Genomic DNA, 24,444 nt, shown 5'->3' with positions numbered 1-24,444 from the left:
CGTTGATTGCGAACATCTGTCAAGTGCGCTTGAACCAGAACATCATTATCAAACTTTTGCGAATTAATGCTGAGCTACAGAAAGCCATGCATTAATTTACAAATGTATTACATAAATCAAGCAATGCAGCCTGAAGGCAAAACAGATGTTTCTCGGAGAAACTTTCTCCCAATTTAAGTGACTGCATGTGCATCAGAAGCGACAAAAGCTGCATTTCTGTTGTCAACTTGTCATCCTAATCGGTATTTACTATGTATACTGATTTCTATAATACTCACTTTCCACTTTTAGTTTAATTAATTGATTAATCTAAAATCTATTGCGCACGGACACGCACACACACACACACACACACACACACACACACACACACACACACACACACACACACACACACACACACACACACACACACACACACACACACACACACCGTATGGCACCATACAGTGGGTGACAGACTTAAAGTTTGCACATTACAGTTGCATAAAATTAATGGATGCATTGGAAGAAAGAGAATTCCGGAATTTCTTATCAAACAAACATCTATTGCAAGAATAACAACGTTGTTGTTCTCTGAGAAACATCCCAGATGTCCCCCTGTCAAAAGCTGTTCTTCTTTTTCTCTGTAATGGCAGTTCATAAAATGTATTGAGCATGTCAAATCTGGTGTCAAATGAAAGCTAAGAGTCTATATTGTCAGAAATCCATTCCATCTTTCATCATAAGAGTAGGGATAAAGTAAAGACTATGACTTCTGGTCATACATATGGAATAATGTCTAAGAAAACATAGACCAAAAAAGTATTTAAAGGTGTTTAGAAAAACATCAAACCTCATTAATGTTCAAGTATTGTTCAAGTACCCCGGTCAACTAATATCCACATCAATAGCCGACCACACACATTATCATGCAGTCGCCAAGTCAAACTTTGCAAAATGTTGAGTTTTGCGGGCTAAAGCCTAGGCTACTTTGTCTCTTTGTGCTTTTTTTCTAGGGGGTTGGGGGGAAATATGGGTATTTTTGCGAGGGGTTGGTCTTCTTTTGTTACACTTTTGTTTACGTCTCTCCTTGTCAAAATCTAGGGCGATTTTGTATTGTTAATCAAGAATGTGCAGAACAGGGCGACCTCCCACCTCACAGATTGTACAGGGGTGACCTCCCATGCGTGTACCCATCCACAACGAATGCCTTCAAGCCCTAGATGGAAGCCCACCAAGAAAAAAATGTTGGGTGGTCCAATCTGCCTGAGATGGAAGCCTCGCTGGCCGACTATCTCGACCCAAAGGCTGGTGCCTCTGCCACGCCCAGAGATGTGGACCGGTTTGGTTCACACCTTCTGATGACAGACACGCCGCTGCTAGAATGGGGGGCAGAACGTAACAGTTGATAAGCGTGCTCGACCTCTACACAGTGTTTCTAGAAACACGCTCTCTCAGATTATGTGCCGTAGCCAGCTGGGCCTCTCCATATACCTTTCGAAGGTTTTGGAGCCCGCACATGACTGCGCCTTCTGTGGCTCACATTGTTCATAGTACTGGTTTGGAGACAGCGTGATGTAGACACAGTTCGGACCAGGCAATCGGGGTGTTTTGCAGGGACGGGGTGTAATGAGGGGTCGAACCGAGTTGACTAAAAGAGAACTTGAGGTTATGAATGATTGAATGTAAGCCAGTTTCTTCAAGGAGAAGAGGGAGATATAAGGGGGTCTTCAGCGAAAACGAAAAGCGAAGTGTGTGTCCCATAGTGAGAGGTCTCCCTTCATAGAACCTCAGTTACATTCGTAACCTCTAGATTCCCTTTGGGGCCCGACGTGCACTCAGTTTGAACTTGGAATTTGGAGCATTGAAGAAGGCTTGGCACTAGACGAGTCGATTAGTTAGGTTTTCATATTTAATGAAGCTTAGTAGTTTTGGTTCACTCAGCAGTCTGCAGTCTGGGATTGGGGTGTTTTCTTGTGGAGCCTGGCAGCATCGTAACAAGCGACCTACCAGGCTTTAGTTCTCAAGGCCTAGACGTTGTTTGTCTTAGTCTAAACATGATTATGCTTGTCCTTCTCAGAATGCTGATGATGCTGATACAAAAATGTGTTTACGGCCTTGGGCCTTCTCTTTGTCACAGCATGTCTAAGTTAGGGGAACAACTTTTTGTCACAGTTAGGGGAATGACTGTTCATCTGTTCCCTAAAGATCTAGAGCTTAGGTATAAAATTAAATTACAAATCTCAAATGTCATTAAGTTAACCTTTAGCCATCATATCAGTCTCTGTATATCCAATTCTGGTGTGGCAGAGGGAAATGCATGTCCAACTCTTCATGGGGCCAGAATGTCCTTTTAAAGACTTCTCTGTAAAGTTCTCTCTGTGGCTTCTGTGGTTTCATCAAATATGCACAGCCTTCAAGAGGCACATCACAGTGGGAGAACCAGATGGGAACTTTATTACTGGGACTGATCAAATAAAGGGAGGCACTGCTTCAACATTAGGGAAATAATTGACCCATCGCTATCAACCAATCTGCGGACTAATGATTGGTTCAGAAACACAGAGGTGAGTTGCATTTGTCAGAGAAAGGGTAATGGAGTCTAGTTTATCTACTTGTTGTACCCTTGCGTAGATGAAGGCTATCCTAGGCAAATGTGATTGCCCTCTGAGCTGGCCTTGTTGTTGATGAGCAAAGTCCCTCAGCCATGGTGATGAATTGTGTTTGCACTGACCTGCCATGGTCGTTCTGAGTAGTGAGGCGTGTGTCCTGTGTCCTGAGCCAATACAGGCTCAGAGGTCTGCATAGAGAGTTGCAGTGCTTGCTGTTATGAAATATAGCTTTGATCATAGATTGATTATAGATTGGCCATATTCATGAGTTTCTGTGTGTTTCTTTTTTGGGGGGCTTTTTCATAGAATCATACACGATTAAAAGTATGCTCCTCAAAACTCATCATTTGTTTTGTTCCATTGAAAAACTACCCATGAAGTCACCCCCCTCTATGGGTCTTTGTTTGATACTAGACCCTCATCACATACAGTTCCCTGTTGCATCGATCTCCTCATAATGGATTAATTCTGTGGGATATTTACAGCACACTGTTTGTTTAGCCAGGGAAAGCTCAAGTTCCATCTTCTGATGCCACTGCCAGCTGTTCCTGGTTGGCATCTCCAGCTTGTGGAATGTGGGATAGACTGTAGATACTGTCGAAGAATGTACTGATGTAAAGGATATCATATTCACTGCTTAAGTTGATAAACTGTCTGATGTGCAGCACCACTATTTGTTAGCTTACTGTGTTGCTATGTGTTTTGTAATGTCTCCCTCTCACATGTTGAAAGTCCCAGGTTTTTGATACACAGCAATGGAAAAGCAAATAGGTGCAAATTGCCGTTTACATGCCATGAAACAGAAGCCCACTCCTGTACTGGGCCATATAGGCCAAATGTTGATATTTTCCCTTGTATGTAATTTCAGTAAGGTAACTGTGTTTCCCCTCACTGAGACTGTTTGAACTGTATGCCTTTCCTCCCTACAGAATTACTGTGCAATTTGATTCAGTCCATTACTGAGCTCTGAAATCCAGGACAGCTGCTTTTCCCATTTAGTTACTGAAACTTAGCCATAGAAGTACATTGCCCACAGACTGCACATAACCTAGAAATGTAAGGTACATTGTACATTGATTGAGGCAGTGGAACATTTGAGTGTGTGGTCGATGCAGAACACCTTAACTCACAGAGGGATTTTGTAAGTATTGGATCAATGTACTGTAGGTGGGTAGTCTTTCTAAAATTGGATCCACTTTTTATGTTAATAGATTTTCTGGGCCAAGGTGTTACATTTACATGTCACATGGCAGCATCCCAGGCCTCCTGTAGCATATTGTGATGTTAGTGTACTAGGGTTGGGCGTTTATACGGTTATACCGTATACCGCGTTTTTTGAAAATAGCAATGGTATTTATCAATAAAGTACGTAAACCCTGCTGAAGCCTGAAAAAGTAAATGTGCTTGAAGAATAGTCTAACGTTGCAGTCTGTAGGATACGCTTTTATACCCGTTTTCATTACTGCCGTTTTTGCTCTTCTGTTTCTGATGTTGTTCAGAAAATAAAACTGGAACATGCATCACACTTTTGTTGTTGTGTGAAAATAATAATGATAATAATAAACTTTATTTGTATAGTTTCATACAATAAATGAAGCTCAAAGTGCTTTACAACAAAGCACTGAGTGCTTCACATAAAAATAGATATAAAATGAACATAAAAACACATTAAAAACGCTAATGTAACATAAAATGGACAATCACACTTGAAGTGCACTGCAGCCAGCCACCTTGTAGCGGGAAACGGTATAGCAGTGACTACATTCATCATTTGAAATGTTTAGTCCCATGGTAATACCTTAAACCACAGTTACATTTGGGGACTGTTTAACGGTAAACAATTGGAAACCGCCCAACCCTATTGTGTACTGCCATGACTGCATATGCGCTGCACGAATATGCCAGCACTTCAGAGTGCAATTGAAAGACGTGCAAGGGGACGAGGGAGGGGCAGGGGGCCAGGTGTATTAACCCCACAGGAGGCTGGGTGGGTGGGAAGAGGGCATCATCACCATGGGTGAAGTACATGGCTGGACCAGACACTGTAAACACTGAAGAGGAGGAAGAGGAAAAAGCTGTGGTAGATTAAAAGGGACCCCTGCACACCAAAGAACCTTTTGTACTGTCATGATTAGCACTGAGGGAAAACGGGTGGGCTGGGTGATGTGGTAATGGGGGGCAGAGGGGATCACTCACCGGTTGTACTCGGTAAACAAGACAGGAACCCCTTCAGTACTAGGGATGGAAGGATGCACCGAAATCTAAATGCTTGGCCAGAGCCAAAACCGAAATTAAGGAAACACTTAGCCGAATACCGAGTGCCTACTGGCAGTTTTTCCTTTTTTTTGCCAATTTTTGTACCATTGCAAAAATGAAATACATGTTGCTTTTTATTCATGCTTGTATGCTTATTCATGTAAAATGATAATTATCAAAATTACGTGTTTGAAATTGTATATACTTTGTTACGTAATATTTCCTAATTTCATGAAAGATGTAAAATACTGTGATCCCATCAGTTTCCAGTGATCGCTTAGCTCGCGCTTTTATCATAAAGTCACAAAAACTGAAGTAATGTTGGAATGTGCCTCTTGTTGTCTTTCCGAGAACGGAGGCCAAACTGCCTACATGTTTGCTGCAATTGACTTGGCAGTAAGCACTAGTAGGCAGTAGGGGAGCAACGGTTCTCAGTTTTATATTGAACCGTACGGTTCGCCATCCACGGTTCAATACGCACTACTGAATGTCGGGTTTTCGGTTTATGCTGCGTTCTATTGAAAGTCGGAGGTCGAGTTTGTCTGGAACCCAGTTGCTTCTTGTTCAAATGTTTGTTCATGTTTTTTAAAGTGTTTATTAATTATATATTTTTTTACATTTTATAAACATTTGAGTGTACCGTTGTACCCCTAGTAGGCAGTCATCAGTCAATGCTCGTCTCATTCACAGAACAGCATGGGTTGCTTGCACTGTTTGATCGCGTCACATTTCTCGTATTCGGTAAACATTCAGTCTTTTCACTCATACGGCCGAACACGAATGTGATTCTTTTTGCTATTGTCGGCCGGATAATTTCAGTGCATCCCTACTTCAAAGAGATGCGCTAAGTTATGTTGTGGTCTCTTTTGTGAAGGTGGACTGGACACTAACACTGGGACATGGTCAGCTGCTTTGCTTAAGTACAGGAAAAACAGAACTCCAATCTAGAAAACAGGCTCTCACATGACCCTTCATGTTTTATAGATGCTCTAAAAATCATTATTTTAAAAATTATTATTTTTCTTGGATGACGATTTTGGACGACTGTCAAAAAGTAGGGATATCCCAATCGGATCCACGTTATCGGTATCTGTGCGATATTGGTCCAGAATGCTGGGTCGTAAATCGGACAGGAAAAAAGCATATCAGACTCTGATCTGCGCTCCCGATCTAGCATGTCACTCACGTGATGACAACAGTAGTAGCAGTGGTTACGTGCATGAGTTGGCTAGTAGCTACCTGTGTGTAATGAGTCTGACAAAGTCATGATGCCATCTGATGAAATCATAAACCATTTGTACGTTTTTTTACACAAACTACAGATTGTAAGCTTTCAAATGATATGTCATACATTCAAATCGGGAAAAAATCAAGACAACACGAGTATTTGAATGTTGGTGCACCTCAAGAATGGGAATGCGACAGAATGGGAGAAAAGTAACTGATCAATCAGTGAATCCAATCCACAAATGATAAGTATAGTGATCGTTAAACTGTTATATCAAGTGGGTAGCCTACTTTAAAACTTGAAGTTGCCCAGGTATCGGTATTGGTAGTGAAAAACTGGGATCGGGACATCCCTATCAAAAAGTAAAGCTGTAATGTCATGTGAAGCTCTGATAGTTTCTGACTGGGAATGTAAGCTGGAGTTGTTGATCATGAAGATGGTGGGGGGGTTTATCGATAGCACTAAATCGTATGGCGATTATCTATAAGGATAAATTATATGGACATAGAGTACGCAGTGCGAATTTCAAAGATTGTGTCGCTCACGTGTAAAAATGGTGTTGCTTGCATATTATTATTGCATATCATATTTGTAAAAATATATCTGGTTTGTTATGAGACTATGACGGGACAAATTTGACTGTGGCGGGCTGCCAGGGTCTAGGTAATTAATGGGAAACACTGGGATATTCAAACCCTTACAGCAGCTGTCTCGAAAACTGTTCACCAAAGTAGCTCTTAATCCTCCTGACTCAGCTGTATCCTGATGCGACCAAGCAGCAGTGTTGTTAAAACAAATCAATAACCCTGTACACTTATAACTCATTATTATCTACACTACTACCATGTGTATTTTGACCTCTAACCTTTGAGTTTCAAATGACCATTGCTCTAGTCTTGGCTACATCAGATAATAAGTCTTGGTAATCAGGATCTTCTGCAGTTGAATGGAGTCATGTTACTGTAAGTGTAGTGTACTAATAAGTGTATAAGTGTAGCCTAATTAGGCTCTTATTATTATTGTGGGGGAGCATGGCAAAAGCAACTTAGGTTGGCGTGGCCTGCAGAATGTCCTCTACTATCTTTAGATTAGACTGCTTGGACGAAAAGCACTAAAGTTGTGCAAACAGATCTTATGATTCATCACAGTGAAATTTCCTCCTGTTTCATAAACAGAAAACAGATTTAGGAATGGATGACTGAGTGCCAGGATTTCTCAGCTCACAGATGATTGTCTTCATAGCTCTACTCAATCACCTAGGGCAATCACCTCACCATCACCCCACTATGTTTGTTGTCGGTTCAAAGAACCAGTTAATTTCTTAAATACAGGCAGGAATGATTTGGGGATGTGCACAACTGCCAAGTTGTGTTACAGTGAGGCTTTGTAAAAAGTGAAAGTGTAAAAGATAGACATGCACACACACTGCAGTGTTTACGGTCAGTGGCCCAGCTCTGTGCTTCAGTAAAGCCCAGGCCCTGCTGCTCCATTAGTAGGGGGTTTAATCGCTCTGATTGCCAACAAGCTGTGATGTTGTTATTCTGCAACCCACAACCTCTCTAGCACACTACTTAGGATTTCCAGTCAATTAAACTCCATAATGGACCTTAATCTAATTTGTTTTTCAAGCCACTGTCATGTTCTCTAAGGTGGATGAAGACCCTTAAGATCTGGCTCATGGAAAACATTTTTATGGTTGTGTTAGTTCAAAAATATCGCTTTAGATTCATGTATTTAGTTTCTCAGGATAAACATTTTGTTTTGAATCTGTCTCCCTTTCAATTCCAAATCCAACTGTTTTAGTTGGCAACAGTAATTTTATTTGCTCACCTCTGTATACTTTTAAAGGTAGTCAATGGGGGCTGTCAAAATACCATCGTGCCAGAGGGGTGTGTGTGTGTGTGTGTGTGTGTGTGTGTGTGTGTGTGTGTGTGTGTGTGTGTATACGCGCCTTAGGTTGAGATGAGGGGGAGTTTTCATACTTCAGACAGTGTGTGGAAAATCATGCATGTCTCCAGTTCAAGAACCCTAAATGATATATTATTTTTGCTGCTCTGGCTGGAAATCAGGTGCAGTGTCCAACATGCCAGGTGACGTGCTCCTTAATCCCAGTCCTCCATGTTAGTCTTTCATGTGGACTTTTCAGATGGCAAAAGATTTTGTCAATTGAATATCTATATATTTTCCTTTTAATTTTAGTGAATATGACTAAAATGCCTATTTTATGTCATCAAATCTCATACTCAACAAGGGTTTCCTAATGCAAAACAAATACATCCAATTATTTAAAAGCACATTTGACCCAGCAGTATGACAACACTAGATTTACTGTATTTTTCTTGCTAAATCCTTTGCCTCCGTGACTGTCGACTCAAACTTTGTAGAAAGTTCTCAACTATAAAATGTGTATAAAATGACAACAAGGTGCATGTAGATTCTAGTAACAGGAGACAAGGCATTACCTGAGTGCTTATCAATTCTTCACTTATTAAAGGCTGACCTGGATTGTATCAGTTAAATCGATTGAGAGCAACAAAAAAAGCTAACTGGATTTGCTGTAGTTGGGGGCAGCTAAACGTTTGCAGCATCAAATACAAGGAATCACGATTGTATATTTGGCAGAACATGCACATTTCCACTAAACTATTTTCCCAGCCAGTCGCCAGTCGGGGTAATCCGGCATGAGTTTATCCGTTGATGTCAGCTTCTCTCTCTCAATGGGATTCAATATGACAGGCTGGGCGCTCAGGCACTCTCTTTAATGTGGTTACGTCACTGGCTGCCTGCCTGTCAGGACTGTCTGAATCTGGGGTACTACAGCACCAGCTTGGGGCAGGGCAGGCAGCTCAGCCTCACCCACTGCACAGGGATATGTACAGTTCATATCCTTAGAAAAGGCAGCAGGGATGCACGGTATACTGTGCTGTCAATTAAAGTTGCACGGAAGAGACCCTGGCAACATGAGGATGAGTATTCCTCCTTATGTCACTGTGATGTTAAGTGCAACAACATTTACCCTTGCACAAGCCACAGTCGCTGGTTAATGAGAATAAAGGCCTAAAGCAGCTGCAAGTCACATTCATGACTTGCATACTGTATTGTTTGATGATTTGAATCCAGGATCGTTGGTGATAATTGAGTGGTGGTGGTGGGTGATGGCAGAATATGACTGCATAAACGTCCTCTCTGCTGTTTTAATGAGTCCCCCAGGTATGGCCCATAAATGAGCGGTATGTTAATGCTGTCTAATTCACAGCTGGGGTAGGCTGTCTCTAAGCTCCAGCCAGGTGCAGCAGGATGTTTCCCTGTTGGTTCCCTGGTACCTTCCTGCTCTAAATTCATTTGTGGATTATTTTCTCAATTAGTCTGAGAGGGTCCACCTGGTTTAGACCCAAGGATAGGCACACTGCTGTTGTGCCTGTTTTTCCTTTTTACTGTGGACAGGAAATTAATTACTGACAGAGGTTTCTCAAGAGGCTTACATCAACTTGTCGGTGATACAGACTAGGTCAAGGAGAGTTACCAGTTTCAGCTGTGAAGGCTTTATCTTACACTCATCTTTAGGGTTAGGGTTAGGGCGCTTCATGCGAGTGAGGAGGGCTTGCATTCTACCAAGTGAGGCCAGGTTTATGGGCTCTTAACACTGTACCTTCCAGAAGAGAAGGAGAACAGAAGCCAGTGAAAAGCAGAGATGGGGCACACAGGGAGTCCAATTTTTTACAGAAATCATGCTGTTGCTATGCCTGGTAGAAAATAAACCTTGGAATTGTTTTCTCAGCAGGGGAGTTGCGTATTGGAGCCAGCCAATGGGATTTTATTCAGCAAAACATTGGACTCTTGTGACTGCAGTTTTATAGAAATCCTCGAAATCGTTATAGAGGACTATCACAATGAATTAAGCTTTTCATCACCTTCACATTCCAGGCTCCTATCTTGGAGATGGTTTTGTCTAGCTGAGCCAACCAGGCCTGTAAAACAGAAGTGTGTTCATGTAAGTAAGATGAATATTGAAGAGTCAGAAAAAGAAAAGGCCAACTCACCTCAACCATACCAAGAATAATTTACTTACACTAGGGCCGAATTTAAGCTGTTGGTATGCCATGTATTCATGGCAATTAGGTCTGGAATAATGTTTACTATGCTGATCTCAAAGAACATCTTATCACCCTTTGAATTGGGTGTGATAGTGGTCGCAACAGCTGAATTGGATGCAGTAGAATTAGTAGTTGCGATTTACACTTGTTTCCATGTTTAAGACGGTTGTTGATGGTTTAGCTGTATTTAAGTAAACTCATATTTCTCTGTAGGGAGATTAACATTTGGCACTCCTCCTCATGATGTTGTAATGGAGAACACCAAGACTTGATGTGCATCACACCACCGTACTGGTCCAGCTGTGTTCTGTCTGGGCCAGTCAATGACCCTGCCCCACCCTAGCCCCCTACCCATACCTCCAGATAGCGTGCTCCGTGCTGAACCAATTGTGTAATGCCTCACATTAATTGGCCTCATCCAGGGCCATGGTATTTGACTTCTCAAATGGCTGTCTTAGACTGCTCCATATACAATCCATGCCTATAGAACAAACTGCTGTATGTTGCATCGGATGATTTTAAGTTGTTAAAAAAAGATAGTTGCCCAATTATTGACAATAGTATGACCTCTTGAGTGTTGTTAAACACAATATAATTGGTGTCATCTTTGTAAGGAATTGTAAGCCTTACTACCCCAATCTGCTGATCTAAAGGGGGTTGGCGGCAAGGGTAGTGCTGAACAATAGAGAATGAGTACATGGCTTCACCCCCGGCCCCTCTGTTTTAACAGCACACACAGAGTGGTTTGGGGTACAGCAAAGCCCTGTATCAAGGCCTTGAATGTGCTCTAGGCCTCTCTTTATCTCTAGAGCTATAGCACTGGGATTAGTGTCCACAGGAGATGGGGAAAGTCTGTGAAAAACTGCCACCCCCAGCAGTGTCTTTGTCTCCAGGCTACACTCTGGTTGGAATTTCTCCCTTTTCCAAATATCACCCTGCTTTACAAACAGCTGGAAAAGAAAGGTATCTGTTTGCTCCTCCGATTTTGTGTCTAGGTTAGGGTTAGGGTTTAGGGTGTTTCATTCAGTCAGTGAATCAAGGATCTGTTTTCAGCAGGACACCTCAGTAAAACGGATGACACTCAGAGGTCAAGTCCAATGTGCTTCCATTACATAATTCTGTGTGGAATCTGTCAAGTCCATGGTGTGCAGCGTCAAGTGAGATTTGAATAGGCAGGGGCCAATCACAAGCTCTGCAACTCCAGCCCAAACCGCTGCTGAACAAACATGTCCCCCTAGAGTTTATTTGCGCTGGCTATGTTTAGAACTGTTTGTTATTGGGTGATCAGAGCTCCTCTAGAGACATAACCATCAGCATTAATATACTTCTGCTTCTAAAGCAACACTTCAAGGCAATGAAAACGTTGCCTTTTCCGACCAAAACTAACTGGTCTCCTTCCCTTCATAGGCCTCTGTGTCTGATGTATGTCATTTGTTTTGTTTCCTGTACAGGGTGGGGCCTACATCCAAGATGGAGGTGAAGACATCACTTCTCGATAACATGATAGGGGTGGGCGACATGGTCCTGCTGGAGCCCCTGAATGAAGATTCCTTCATTGAGAACCTGAGAAACCGCTTCGACCACAACGAGATCTATGTAAGTCTGTTGTCGGTTATGTATGACTGAAATATGACACGAATTCCACTGTGTAACTGTCTCTTAATCTCTTTTGTTCCTCCAGCTTCCCCATCATTTCGGCATGTTTTCCACTTCGCTCCACAAATAAATATTTACAGTACACTGCCCTTAAGAAATATGCAGATTCTTAATCCCTCATTGTTCTTTCACTCTGCTGGCCCTCTGTTCACTCGTTTTTAACCCTGGCCTCAAAAACAGTGGCACAGATACAGCAACCACAGAGCCCGACCAATCAATAAATCACATCACTGAGGAATGTAGATGATGTCTCAAACGAGGCAGAACATCCAGCGCTGGGGATGAGGAGCTTGACTGCGGCCACTTCCTGAGGGGGGTGGGGCGGGAGGGGAGTGAATGTAGCCTGCATCAGGGATTTGGCTCAGGGCTATGTCGCTCCGGCACTCCCAGGTTCCTCTCTGCCTCTGTGGGTCGGCAGCTCCAGACGTCAGCCTCTATGATTATGGCTGCTCTGGCTCTGGTTCCTCATCGCTGAATAATACAGGCCCGGGGCCCAGAGAATTATGTCACCATTCTGAGCTGTGATTGGTTCACTGGGTTTCTCGATATTTAGTTGAGTTTACTACTTGCTGCTTGTTGTGTTGACATCTTGGGTGCCTTCATGATTTTCTGTCACAACCTATAAACTCAAGATGTTGGTGTTCCTAGTGTGATGACCCATGACGCCTTAATCAGTCAACAATGGGCCTGTACTGTCAGTGATGTGTATTCTGCTTTAGCACATTTAGCGCAACTAAATTTAGTTTGACTAAAATCTTCAGGTAAGTGTCAGCAGCATGGATCACCAGCTTAATTGCTGAGGTTGTAAAAAGAGTGGTCTGTCATAGAATGGTTAAACGTGTGGTTGGCCTTAGTCTATAATAACAACATTTGGGTGGGCCACACCTCCTCCATTGGTGGCCAGTAGTTCTTTAAACTGTCTGGTTGCAGCCAAGGTGGCTTTCCTCAGAATTGTTGTCCCTTACCAACCCCCCTAGTATATCATGTGGCACCTAGCCCACAGCATAAACCTCATGCTTTTGTTTACCTGAGGTCTGAAGGAAAATATCAGATAACTGCATGAAAGTTCACGTATAAGACGCAAGTATAAAAATATCTACCCCTTTAATTTGTGGCATTTTGAATAATGACGTCTGTTCAGTTGATTAAGCCAAATGTTGAAAGTAAAGGTCAATTTGGGCATGACATTTTCTTTGTGTTTACTATCTGACTAATTTCCCTTGAAAAGTGCTTGCCATGTTATGTTCGATCTAACAACATTACTGTACCATGAGACTTTGATGCCTGGATTGTGATGCTTGAGTCGAGGAAGGACGTTGTTTTTACTTTATTTTGCAACTAGTAATTACAAAGTCCTGCAAGGACATTCATCCCCTCTGTAATTTACTCATCACTGCCTGACTTTCATCCTCAACTTCAAGTGGAACTAACTTCCTTTCATATTGGATGTGGGAGAACAGCCACATTCACCATACGCCAGCTATTAGTATTGTTGAGTACACCGGGATCAGTTCAGACCAATGGTCATTCCTATCTATGTGCTTGATACAGTAGATAGTAATGGCTCAGAAGACCTTCCATCTTGTCCCCATTGTTAAGCTCATTGAAAAGCCCCTTCTGGCTTTGCCATAAAATCCCCCAGCTCAGTTACATGGATATGATGTTTACACTTCACATTTCCTTGTCTTGAGCCCAGATAACGATCTCTACTGTATCCCCCTCCGGTCCCATTGAAACTACTTATCTGAGGCTTCCAGGGGGTGAGGGGAGGTGTAGAGGTGTGACTGTGTGTGCTTTTAGTCTGCTAAGACTATAGGCTTCAGCCTTAGCTTAGCTTAATGTCTCTGCAAACGTATCTTATTGCAGTCTAGTGGCAACCTCATGGATCCAGTGTTTGTTTTCATTTTATACAACCCATTTGTCTGCCCTGTCCTCGGCATCTGGAAAGGCTTCACTATGCCTCCCATGTACTCTTTGACAATAGGCAGTGTGATGTGGTGTTGCCATGGTAAAGGTCTGGCTCTCTTGTTTGAGTGGCTTATGCAATAGTCAGCCAATGTAATGGCTGCGCTGCTCACAGGCTAGTGAGAGTAATTGTGGTATGGTCCTCCTCAATGCAATGTTTTCAGTTTGAGGGTTTATTACGTGTTCTTTCAGTAATGATTGACTGTCGTAGGTGAGTCACTGTCGCCAAAATAAATGTGGCTTAGGAAAGATGCCAACTTGTTTCAGTTTTCCTCACTTACTCTGAACTGTGATTAGGAAAAGCATACTGTAAAATACACGCACACACACACCTGCCCCAGCATTCCTCTATCTAACAGACAACCCTGTGACACCTCAACCTCCTGCTCTTTTCAGCGTTCAAAGCATCGTTCTCCTGCTGCCACTTTTTAGGATTCCACACATTTTTCCTTTGTTATTGCGTCTCCCGGTGCTCACTCCAGGCCCTGCATGCCTGAACACATGCTTTCGAAATACCCTGCTGGGAAAAGCTGAGGGAGGCACTTCTCCACAAAAAAAAGGTCATACAGCTGTTTTCTCTGTCATCCTTCACCTGTAAGAGACTGGTGTTTGTGATGATATCTCTTAATAGAAAAGAAGAGCGCGCACACCGCAGACAATTTAAGAGAGGTGCTGGCAACGGAACAAAATCCAATTAAAAGAAGTAGAAGCCGCACACTCTGTGATGATATCTCTAACACCAAGAGCAGTGCTGAACATTTAATCTCAGTCATCAGGCCACAACAGCAATATGCCAATTCTCAGTTTCAAACCAGCACTCCTTCCAACACGAATCCATCTTCCACTCAGTTAAAACCATTCAAACAGGGCCATAGATTGTATGGCTCTGCATCTAGCTAATGTCTCCACTGCTGATGTCACACCCTGATGTTTCTCTCTGTCTCTCTCTCTCTCTCTCTCTCTCTCTCTCTCTCTCTCTCTCTCTCTCTCTCTCTCTCTCTCTCTCTCTCTCTCTCTCTCTCTCTCTCCCCTCAGACCTACATAGGCAGTGTGGTGATCTCCATGAACCCCTACAGGTCCCTGCCCATCTACACCGCAGACAAGGTGGAGGAGTACCGCAACAGGAACTTCTATGAGCTCAGCCCACACATGTGAGTTCACCCGATGCCATTGTCAAGAGAGCCGGCGTGTTGTTGTGTAGGATGCTCTTTTTGTGAGTTTTGAGGACATGGGCAACAAAGGTCCCCTGTTTTCAACGGCCTGGTGTTTGCCTTTCAAGCTAAATGTCAAACACACAAGTGAACAGCACTGCTCATCACATTCACTTGGAGGATGCAGACACACACACACACACACACACACACACACACACTCAAACATATTTGAGAGCCCTATGTGACACAAGACACATCTCAGACAATGATCTGGCACAGGGTTTGGTTTGACCCTCTTTGAGCTCAAATGCTAATGCAGGCTTACAGTGCAAGCCAGCCACTGTATACATTGCTTTATAGTTTCATTATCACAATCAAACCTTTTAATAGTTCAATATCTGAATGAATGCAGCTACTGTGTTAGGATTTTAATTGATACTGAAGTGTGATTGCACTGTTATTTCAAATTTTTTATGTTCACCTTCATATTGCTCATTTTGTGCATTTGAGGGACCAGTTTGGTTCACCAACTATAGATTAACCAAGTCACCCAGTACTGAAAGGAGTACGTGCTGCCTCCCCCTAGACCTTGTTTTTGGGACAGTTGGGTGGTAGGGGGCCTTTCAGCCTCCGTGCCACACTCCAGCGGGTGGCCATCTGTCTCTCTAGAGCAGAGCCAGCGGCCCTGCTGGCCTGCCGGAGTAAAACAAAGGCCACTGCTCGTCAATTAGCCTGCCATCTCCCTGGGCAGTAGCTCAGACACACACACACACACACACACACACACACACACACACTCTGAGACCCCATCCCAGCCCTGTCAGACCCTACGCACAGACAAAAGCATGGGTCTGTATTTATACTACAGCTAACTCCACAGGGCCTGTTCCTGTTCCAGCACCCGATCCCCCCCTTTCTAGCTCCTTTTCCCTCGTCTTTCTCTCTTTTTACCCCCACATGCAATGACCAGGCACGACAGTCCAACATGGCAGATGTGTCCAGCTGTTTTTTGGGGGGGGCAGGCAGGCACCAGGGGGCTGTTTTCCACTCTCTCTAGGCCCTAAAGCTGTTCTGTTCAGTGTTCTCTCTCTGGCCATCAGTGTCATTTCCACCAGCATCCTGAGTCGTGTTTGAAAGAGCTCAAGTGAGCAGATATCTCTTTCCCCTAATGCTGATGTGAAGCTCCCGGGGCCCTTCGTCCTCTCCGATCTGGAGCCATGCAGGGGTCTAGCTGTGCTGGGGCTTATACAGGGCAGCTGCTTACTGTAAGCTATGATCGTCCGGACACACATCTCTCAGATTGGGAGACGGTGATAACCAAGGGCCTCGATTTATGGACCTCGATTTATGGACCTCATGTAGCTTTGCATTCCAGCAGCCTGAGACAGTGCACTACTACTACAGGGCCCATGGAACAGTGTCGAGGCATCACAGTCAACACTGCATTCTCTCAGCAGACACTGCTAAAGTATCAGTAGTGATAGCCTTTGGCACAAACATGTATTCAGCCTAAATTGATTATCCATTTTGGATATTGCGATGATATATGTAAGCACCGATTACTCAGTCATCCTCTGCCATGTCTGATCCTTTTGTAATATAGACCAACTGTTCTGTTGTTTTTAAGGGTGCTACTCAGCATTAGCTGATTAATTATCAAGTTAAAGTAGAGCAGTTAAGATCGTAATCCATTTCAGCCAACGCAGATATCACACAATATCTATGTAAGTGCTTACCTAGCTTTATCCAAATCTTAGGAATTGATCCACGCATGACTTACTAGTGTTTGCCTCCCATTTCTAGTCGTCAGAGTTGACCATGAACAGTTACAGTTGATGTCAACACAACAGACACATTTCACCTATGCCAAAGTGTTGGCTAAGATGAATAGATACTGTAAACACAGATGAGAAGACTATAGCTTTCATAGTGGGTTTCAGTCAAAGGGATTAAGCCCCCTTTAATTGGGTTCACCCTCATTGGTTCCTGAAGTGCTTGACGAGGCCGGATTGTTTGAAAATGCTCCATAAATTGATCTTAATCCTCCTGTCAGACCATATGGACCTGCCTTTGTCTGCTGACCTGTCCTGTGTAACACGAAACCCATAGTCCAGTCAAAACACTTGTCAAACCCTAACCCTATTATATGAATATGCGATAATTATTACACAATCTTTCTGATATGAAATGCAGTCAAAGGAGGATGTAGGATGATGGATGGAGGATACTGATCAGCTGACCTCTGTATCAAGTGTCAAGTGCACGTCTGCTCCCAGGGCAGCTGGAGATGCTAACTTGTGGTTAAGAAACACATTTGGATGGAGCCATTTGAATCTATTTGCCTTCACTGGTAGTCAAAGCAGAGCGGGAAAATATGTATCACTGCAGTCTATGTAATTGTATGTTGAATTTCCAGAAGCATCCTTGAACTCTTCTTTTAGTTGGAGTTGACCATGTAAAAAAAAAATACATTATCTGGATTAATATTGATGTCAATGTCACTTTATTAAGAGCCCTGACTACTTAGTACTGGTGTATGAACTAAGGCCCATATCTGACATGGTGTTGATTTCTCCTTCAGTCCTTTCCCTCAATAACCATTATCAGATCCATGACAAAAGAAAGAACTGTGTGTGAGCCTCGTGTCCAAGAGGCGGTGTTGGCATGGTGCAACAGGAAAGGCATTAGGCAGCACTGTACTAATACAGCTTGTAGACAACATGCGTCCGTAGGCTTCAAGGAGACTGAACCAGTGTTTATTTTACCACACCAAACTGAGCTTTCAAAGGTCACCCACGCAGTAAAACAACCAGATTAAATGAAAGATAAACATTTACTAAGCTTAGCAAGATCTCTGCACGTGCAGCTCTGCTAAGCAAAGTGGTCCTTGCGCTCGACCCAAGGCCACTTTGGCTATTTAAAAAATAGATTTTCATACAAATATAACAACAGTTAGTTGTAAGGAGATTTCATTACGAGCACTGTTTGCTTCACTCAACTGTTTGCTCGTGACTTATGATTAGAATGATAAGAAGCATAAGTCATCGAAACATTTCTAGAAATGCCCCTATTACATTTTCATGTCAGAAATGTCATTCGTCCTTGTGGGATGATTCCCCCCCCCCCCCCCCCCCCCCCACACACACACACACAGAGTGGCTGAGGTCATTGTGGCCATTGGTTGGGCTTTCCTAAAGGGGATCACTGTTGGGCTTTAATTAAAGTAGCACCAGGGGGTCTTCTGGGCTTAGGACCCCTCCTCTATTCTGATCCTCGTTAGAGACTTAAACACCCTAAAACCATCAGCAAAAGATGGACCAGAGCTTAGCCAGGCAGTTTGCTCCCTGTGCTCTGGTGTTGACATTTCGGGGGAACTTACACCTGAAGTTATTCTGAAGTCATGTGGAAGTTCTCTGTTTTCCTTTTAAAAAGATGAATCATTTCAGTCGAGCTATGGCTTAATACCAGCCAGCAGAGTGGGAGAGGAAACTAAATAAACACAGGATGTGTTCTTGAAGCTCTAGCTTAAACAGTAAAAGAGCAACCTGGTTCTAAAATACCACAGGACTCCTTGCACTGGGTCACTTGGGGCTGTTGGGGGTATTATCTACAGCTGCATAGCCGGAGGGTTTAACAGGGCTTCAGCTGTTAACTGCTGATGACCAGAGTGGGCCATCATGGGGGTGGCAGGCCCACCCCTGGTGGAGTCACACCTTCAGTTTTACGATCAGCCCTGGGCAGGATGAGCAGGAGCAAAGTGGACGATTTCACAGGCAGTTTTTCTCAGTTGGTTAGGATATCTTCACCATTCCAGCAGTGTGAATTCAGAGGTTGTCCAGAGGTAGGAGGCTGGACAGTACATCCCAATTTCCTATATTTTCCAAATATAAAATGCAGAATCTGTCATGGATTTAAGACATTGTTGTTATGCATGTCTTGCACATATGGTTTGAATGGGATGTTTTCCAAACGGGTTAAGGTTTATTATGGTTCTGCCTGGAGCTATTAGTATTTTCCAAGTCATGGGTTATCATTGTAGAGTCTTTTAAGATCACAGATGAGATTAGGCAATAAGGCTTGACTGTTTAACTTTATGGCGTTCCATAATTACTGGTGATGTACTGGAGTTTCCCTAGACGCCTGGCTGCATAATTTACCGTGGTTAAAGAGAGGCCAAGCCATCGCTGTCATTTTAATATGGCTGGGCCAGCTGCCTGCTCTAAAGAAATGATTACATGCATATCAGTATACATTTTGGCTGGGGTATTAGCAGTGCACACTGTTTCATGGATATCTTTTATCCTGAGCGTTGTCATGTTTTGTTACGTTTTTCATCATTTGATGTATTACCCCCCTACGGGTTGGGCTGTCTTTTTCAAGAGACTGCAGTTCTTAAATGTTTCCACCTACTGTAAGCACTCTAGCCAGAGGAATGTCAACTAAAGCAGGAGTGTCAAACTCATTTCATTTAATGACTTATGAATACAAGCAAAAAAAACTCAACTAAATATACAACCTCTCCTCTGCCTTTCCAAGTCACTCTCCAGCAGTGGTTTTGAGCATAGACATACAGTACAGTCTGTCCTCAGAGGGATGTGCTCTCCCTGTGGAGGGATGTGCTATGCTGTGCTCTCCAGGCCTGCGCTGGCCCCCCAGATAGGCAGCAGACAGGCATAGGGGTGAGGTCACTCCCTCATTGTGAATGAGTTTGCTCACTTTATTGTCATTGCTGAGCTGCTGCACAGGACAAATAGCAGGCCGCTGATGACTGGGGTTCTCACTACGAGACTGTTTGCACCTCACCACCTCAGAGCAAATAACACTGACCTGTCAGTTGGCAGTACCAAGAGAATAGGCAGTAGAGTTAGAACATGTGCGCCATCACTGGCTCAGTATTGGATTAATGATACCACTGCAGCCTCATGTGTATAGCTTTACAGTGTGAACCAGACTTCTGAGAACATTCTCTTCGCCCAGTGTAGGAGCCACCCCCTGGGGTCTCCCTCCTTCTAGTCCCCTGCTCTGTGCTTCAAGGTGGGCCTGCAGGTGGTCAGTGGACAGTAGCACTGGGGATCCAACTCAACACACTGTTTTCTTTGACGGCTTGGCTAAAGGAAAACATCCACCGCAGGCTTGTCAACAGTTTGGCAGCTGTTCTTAGCATAGCCTGTTGAAAAGCATTGTGAGGGGTATAGCTTTTGGTCTGATATGTACAGAAAAATTAACTGCATGTATAATAATTTTATTGTCCCAGTCTCTGTCATGTTGTCATTCTCTGTCATGTGTTGGGGTTAGATGATGGGAAATGATGGTGTTACGGGAAGTTGTTAAACACCTAGGACAGACTATCTGCCAAAGATAAGGTTACTTATTGACAGAATGGTTGAAAAGAGAGAGTCATTCAATACAAAGTCACTGTGGTTTAAGATACACTTCAGTTATTTCATCAATTTGATGGCAGCTAATAGATTGAAATCAAGTGCAATACTGAAACACAACTGTGAACATTTCAAACCTGCAAACTGCGACACTTTAAATGAATGTGCAATAACACTATGTGCAATATGACAACCCTCGGGTACATAAGGTTCAGAGATAGGAAATATTAGAATAGGTATAGCATAGCATAGAGTACAGCACAGTGTTTTATTTGTATAGTATAGTATAGTGGATAGTGTACATAGCCTTTATTTATGTAAACCAGCTCTTTTCCCTTCTTGTTTTTAGTTTTTTTTTCCTAGCACCAGGGGAGCCCCCCCTCCCAAATGTCATTGTTTGGTACCTGTACTATATCAATGACAATAAAGACCATTCATTCATTCATTCATTCATTTATTTTTATTTTTTTATACTTAATTGTTTTTCAGCAACTTTGCAGGCATAACACACCACACAAACAGAAAAACATCATACATAAACAAACAAAGAACACAAACTTGTGGTGCAGATATCATGAGGTCATGTTCAGGAACCGTGCTAGTTATTTCATCATTATTGACACACAACCCCCTCATACATCTGTGGCCCTGGAAGGGTGCTCTGAAGGGCTCCAGCTGGCAACCCTGCTCTAATGAGATAATTGTCACTTATTGGGTTCTACTGTGATCAGAGGCCATTACAGGAGAAGAGGTGATCTGGCAATGAGACCAGAAAGCATCCATCCCTCCTAACACTATGAAAATCACTGTGTCTGTCTATACAAATGAGCCCTGGAATATTAAACAGCAGGTGTCGTCGTCGTCCCCCCCCCTTCAACACTTATCTTTGACATTTTAGAGTAATGGTGCGGTGGCCTTGCAGATGGTGTGGCCTGTCTTTTGTGTCCAGTCTCAGTTGCCAGCCAGGCACAGATTGCGCTGGTACAGTACAGTCAGTGGGGACGCAGGCAGCTAGCTAGCTGGGGAGATCATGTTCCCGCCTGTGGGTAATGAGGTAATGAGACCCCAGCGCTCCCTCACAGACCCACTCTCAGCCTCATTCAGCGCCACAGGGGGCATCACGGCCAGCTGATGGACCAGAGAAGCCCACAGAAAGGTATCATGGGAGTTTTGGCTTTCTCAGAGAAAGAGAGAGGGAAAAGGGGTAGCCTGACCTCAGGTCCTTCGAGAATACATGCTTGTATCGCTGTACAGACAGAGTTTCTTACACCATATTATTCAACTTAATAATTTAATGAGGAAATTGCATGAAAATCAATGCAACCCAAGCCTGATCTTCATCTTTTTTTCTTGTACATTTTCTATCCTTACATGGTTGCAGCCGGTGCGCTGTTATTCTTGTTTCATAATGTTCTAAGAACAAAACAAGACAAACGGTAAACTCATGATATCACTCTGAACCCAGTGCCATGCCTCCATCAACTGTTGCTGCCTAGGAAAGTGCCAGTTGGTTCGGGCCTGAGGTTAGACCTCGTAAAGAGGAAGGCACCCGTTTCCATCAGAACACTGCAGTGACCCTGGAGGTCAGACTCCAGATAGCGAGTGCCGATTTAGTCTGCGGACAGCTTGGGCTGATAGGGTGTCTATGCCCTGGGAACAACATGGCCTTCTGCTGCTGTCCCACTTCAGCTCAGCTCAAAGCCAGGGACTGGGTCAGCGACCCAAGGTTGAGAGGCTCATCCCAAGATTTCGCTGGGATTCAAGTTTTGATCTGAAAAAGACATGGTCACTGCTGCTTCAGCTTATGATATGATTGCAGCCTGCTGTGCCTAAATATAGATATGGGGAAATTGCATTAAACTAGTTGCGGCATGCATCTTTTGAAGATCGGTTCCACTTCACGTATCTTATTCCAACTGTCACGCCCATCTATTTGTAGAGGAGGAACTCCCATCTAGCCAAGCTACATCATGTAGACAGCTGTTGGCTGAAACCAGGCCCCTGCATCATATACCTCCAACAGAAAAAGTCACTCTGACCCTAGAACTCCTCTCAGGGAAGCCCAAAAGAATGTGTTCCAGGTCAGATGTTGGCAGAACCGTCTGTGTAGGGGTTGAAGGCAAAGGGAGTAGAAGCCTTTACCAGCATTACACAGAGTACCACTCTGTTCTCCTCAGCTCACTCCCACACGGAGAGTGAGTGGGATATTTCAGCATGAAACAGGTTCGATGAACTTGGATGCCGCTGAGTTAGAAATTGTGAGGAGAGAAAGCCTCCCGTTAGGCCTCTGTGTGTAACATCTCAGTGCATGTCCTGGGCTGATTGAAGGGTGATGAAGACTTAATCGTGGACAGAGTAGTACCTGAGTGTTTCTGCTATAGGATGGTGTGTTTGACTTGGTCTCTCAGCGCCACATCTCACAGCTATGTGAGGAGACACGGCTGTTGTTTTTATCCAGGGTGTAGACCATATGTCTGGCTCTATCAGCACTGTGTGAGCCCCTGGCTTCAGTGGAGGGTTAGGGTTAGTGTTAGTGTTCCACTATAAACCTAAAGCTAGATCAGGCTCGTCGTGCAGCAAGGTGTCATCTGGGTAAATTGGTACAAGGGTCCTACCACACCTTAAATGGCCACATTAAGCTATGAAAGTCATTCTTGTTTCCTCGAGCGTTGTGACTGCCTAGATTGCATAGATTTGTTTTTCTTATGATGGATGATATATAGATGATTCACTTACTTAGACAAATGTACTTTCGATACATTCGCTTTGGATAAAGGCGTCTGCTAAATGTCTAAAATGTAAATGTGAAAATGTAATTCACTAGACAGTGCATGTGTCATAAAAATGTGCCATGGTAACTTCACCTATACAATGATGGAAAATGGACTTTGGATCCTTTTATTGTCATACAGTATGTTTGCTTTATCATTGTTTGTGGTAAGAGTGCATAGTTCAAAAGGTAATGAGGAAAAAATAATCCTAATATGAACTATTTATGGCACACAGACATTACAGTGATAACTCTGACTTGAAACAGCCATGTGTTCCATAAGAGAGGTTATTTACTGTGTATGTCTTGTCTTCTATGGACAGGTGTGACAGTACACAATACAGCCTTCTTTCATCTTTGTTTACAGTACAAGCTCATGTGTTTGCTTTTCAATGACACTTGGACTGGTAGAATTGTACATGGCAGTGTGCAGGTTTATCTTGGAATGCAGTCTGTTTCTTCTGTGCCAAAGACATGAGGTGTTTTGGGGAATAATATGCATCAGTCCATTATTTATTCATCACACCTCTGCAGGCCTTTTACAGACCTGCCCACTCCATGAATTGTCCTCCATGAATTGGAACAAATGGACTGCATTGAATCACCGGTATGTTTACATAATACCTGAACATCCTTCAGCATCTATCTAATTGTTAGTGGGCAGCGGGAAATTGAAGTTGCCATTTTGACACAGGTGTGTGGGTAGAACAGTCCACTCTACAGCTCATCAGGTGTGTGGGTAGAACTGTCCACGCTACTGCTTCATGTGTTGGCGTAATGGTGAGGAGGTGAAGGTGGAGAGGGATGAGGAGACCGCAGCGCTCCTGGTGAGCGTGCCTCCTCCGCACGCCCACATGCACAAAGAATAAAGTGATACATTGATACCACTGTGCCTATGGCAACCGTTCACAAACAGCTGTATTCGTGGAAACTCCAAACTCACAGAGACTGACACTGAAAGGCAATCCCAGTCTCTCTCTCTCTCTCTCTCTCTCTCTCTCTCTCTCTCTCTTTCTCTCTCTCTCTCTCTCTCTCTGTCTCTCCTCAAGGTTATGGGTCCCAAGAGAAGGACAAGGAAAGGGACTCACCCTCACTGGAAATTATTTCAGGCAAAATGATGACTTAGTTTATTGTACTCTTACCACATACTTAAGGTTGGGCTGGTCTTGTCTCTAACTGTTTACTTTTGGCAGGGTGTGTATTGCAATTCATCTGTCCAGAGTGGAACAGACAACACTGAAGCAATTGTGTTATGTCATTCTAAAAGAATGATTTAGAAGCAGACAAGTTAACATGTTGAAATTGTACACGTTGCCTTACTGTATTGTTCCAGTGGTATGATGACATAC

At 43.4% G+C, this 24,444-nt stretch overlaps 1 protein-coding gene across 3 annotated transcripts in view; it reads left to right on the top strand.

Moving 5' to 3' along the window:
- The window catches only part of myo1b (myosin IB), a 62,661-nt gene that overhangs the window by 725 nt on the left and 37,492 nt on the right, over positions 1 to 24,444 (top strand). For all 3 annotated transcript variants that reach the window (XM_080535514.1, XM_080535513.1, XM_080535512.1), the window contains exons 2-3: positions 11,624 to 11,768; positions 14,829 to 14,944. In XM_080535514.1, coding sequence (XP_080391640.1) covers positions 11,643 to 11,768; positions 14,829 to 14,944 — 242 coding nt within the window. In that variant the 5' untranslated portion in view covers positions 11,624 to 11,642. The remainder of the gene's footprint in view (positions 1 to 11,623; positions 11,769 to 14,828; positions 14,945 to 24,444) is intronic.

Source organism: Nansenia antarctica, assembly GCF_963989245.1.
Source record: "Nansenia antarctica genome assembly, chromosome: 7".
Classification (NCBI taxonomy): Eukaryota; Metazoa; Chordata; class Actinopteri; order Argentiniformes; family Microstomatidae; genus Nansenia; species Nansenia antarctica.
Note: the sequence above shows the minus strand (reverse complement) of the source record. Positions and strands in the feature narration are given on the sequence as shown.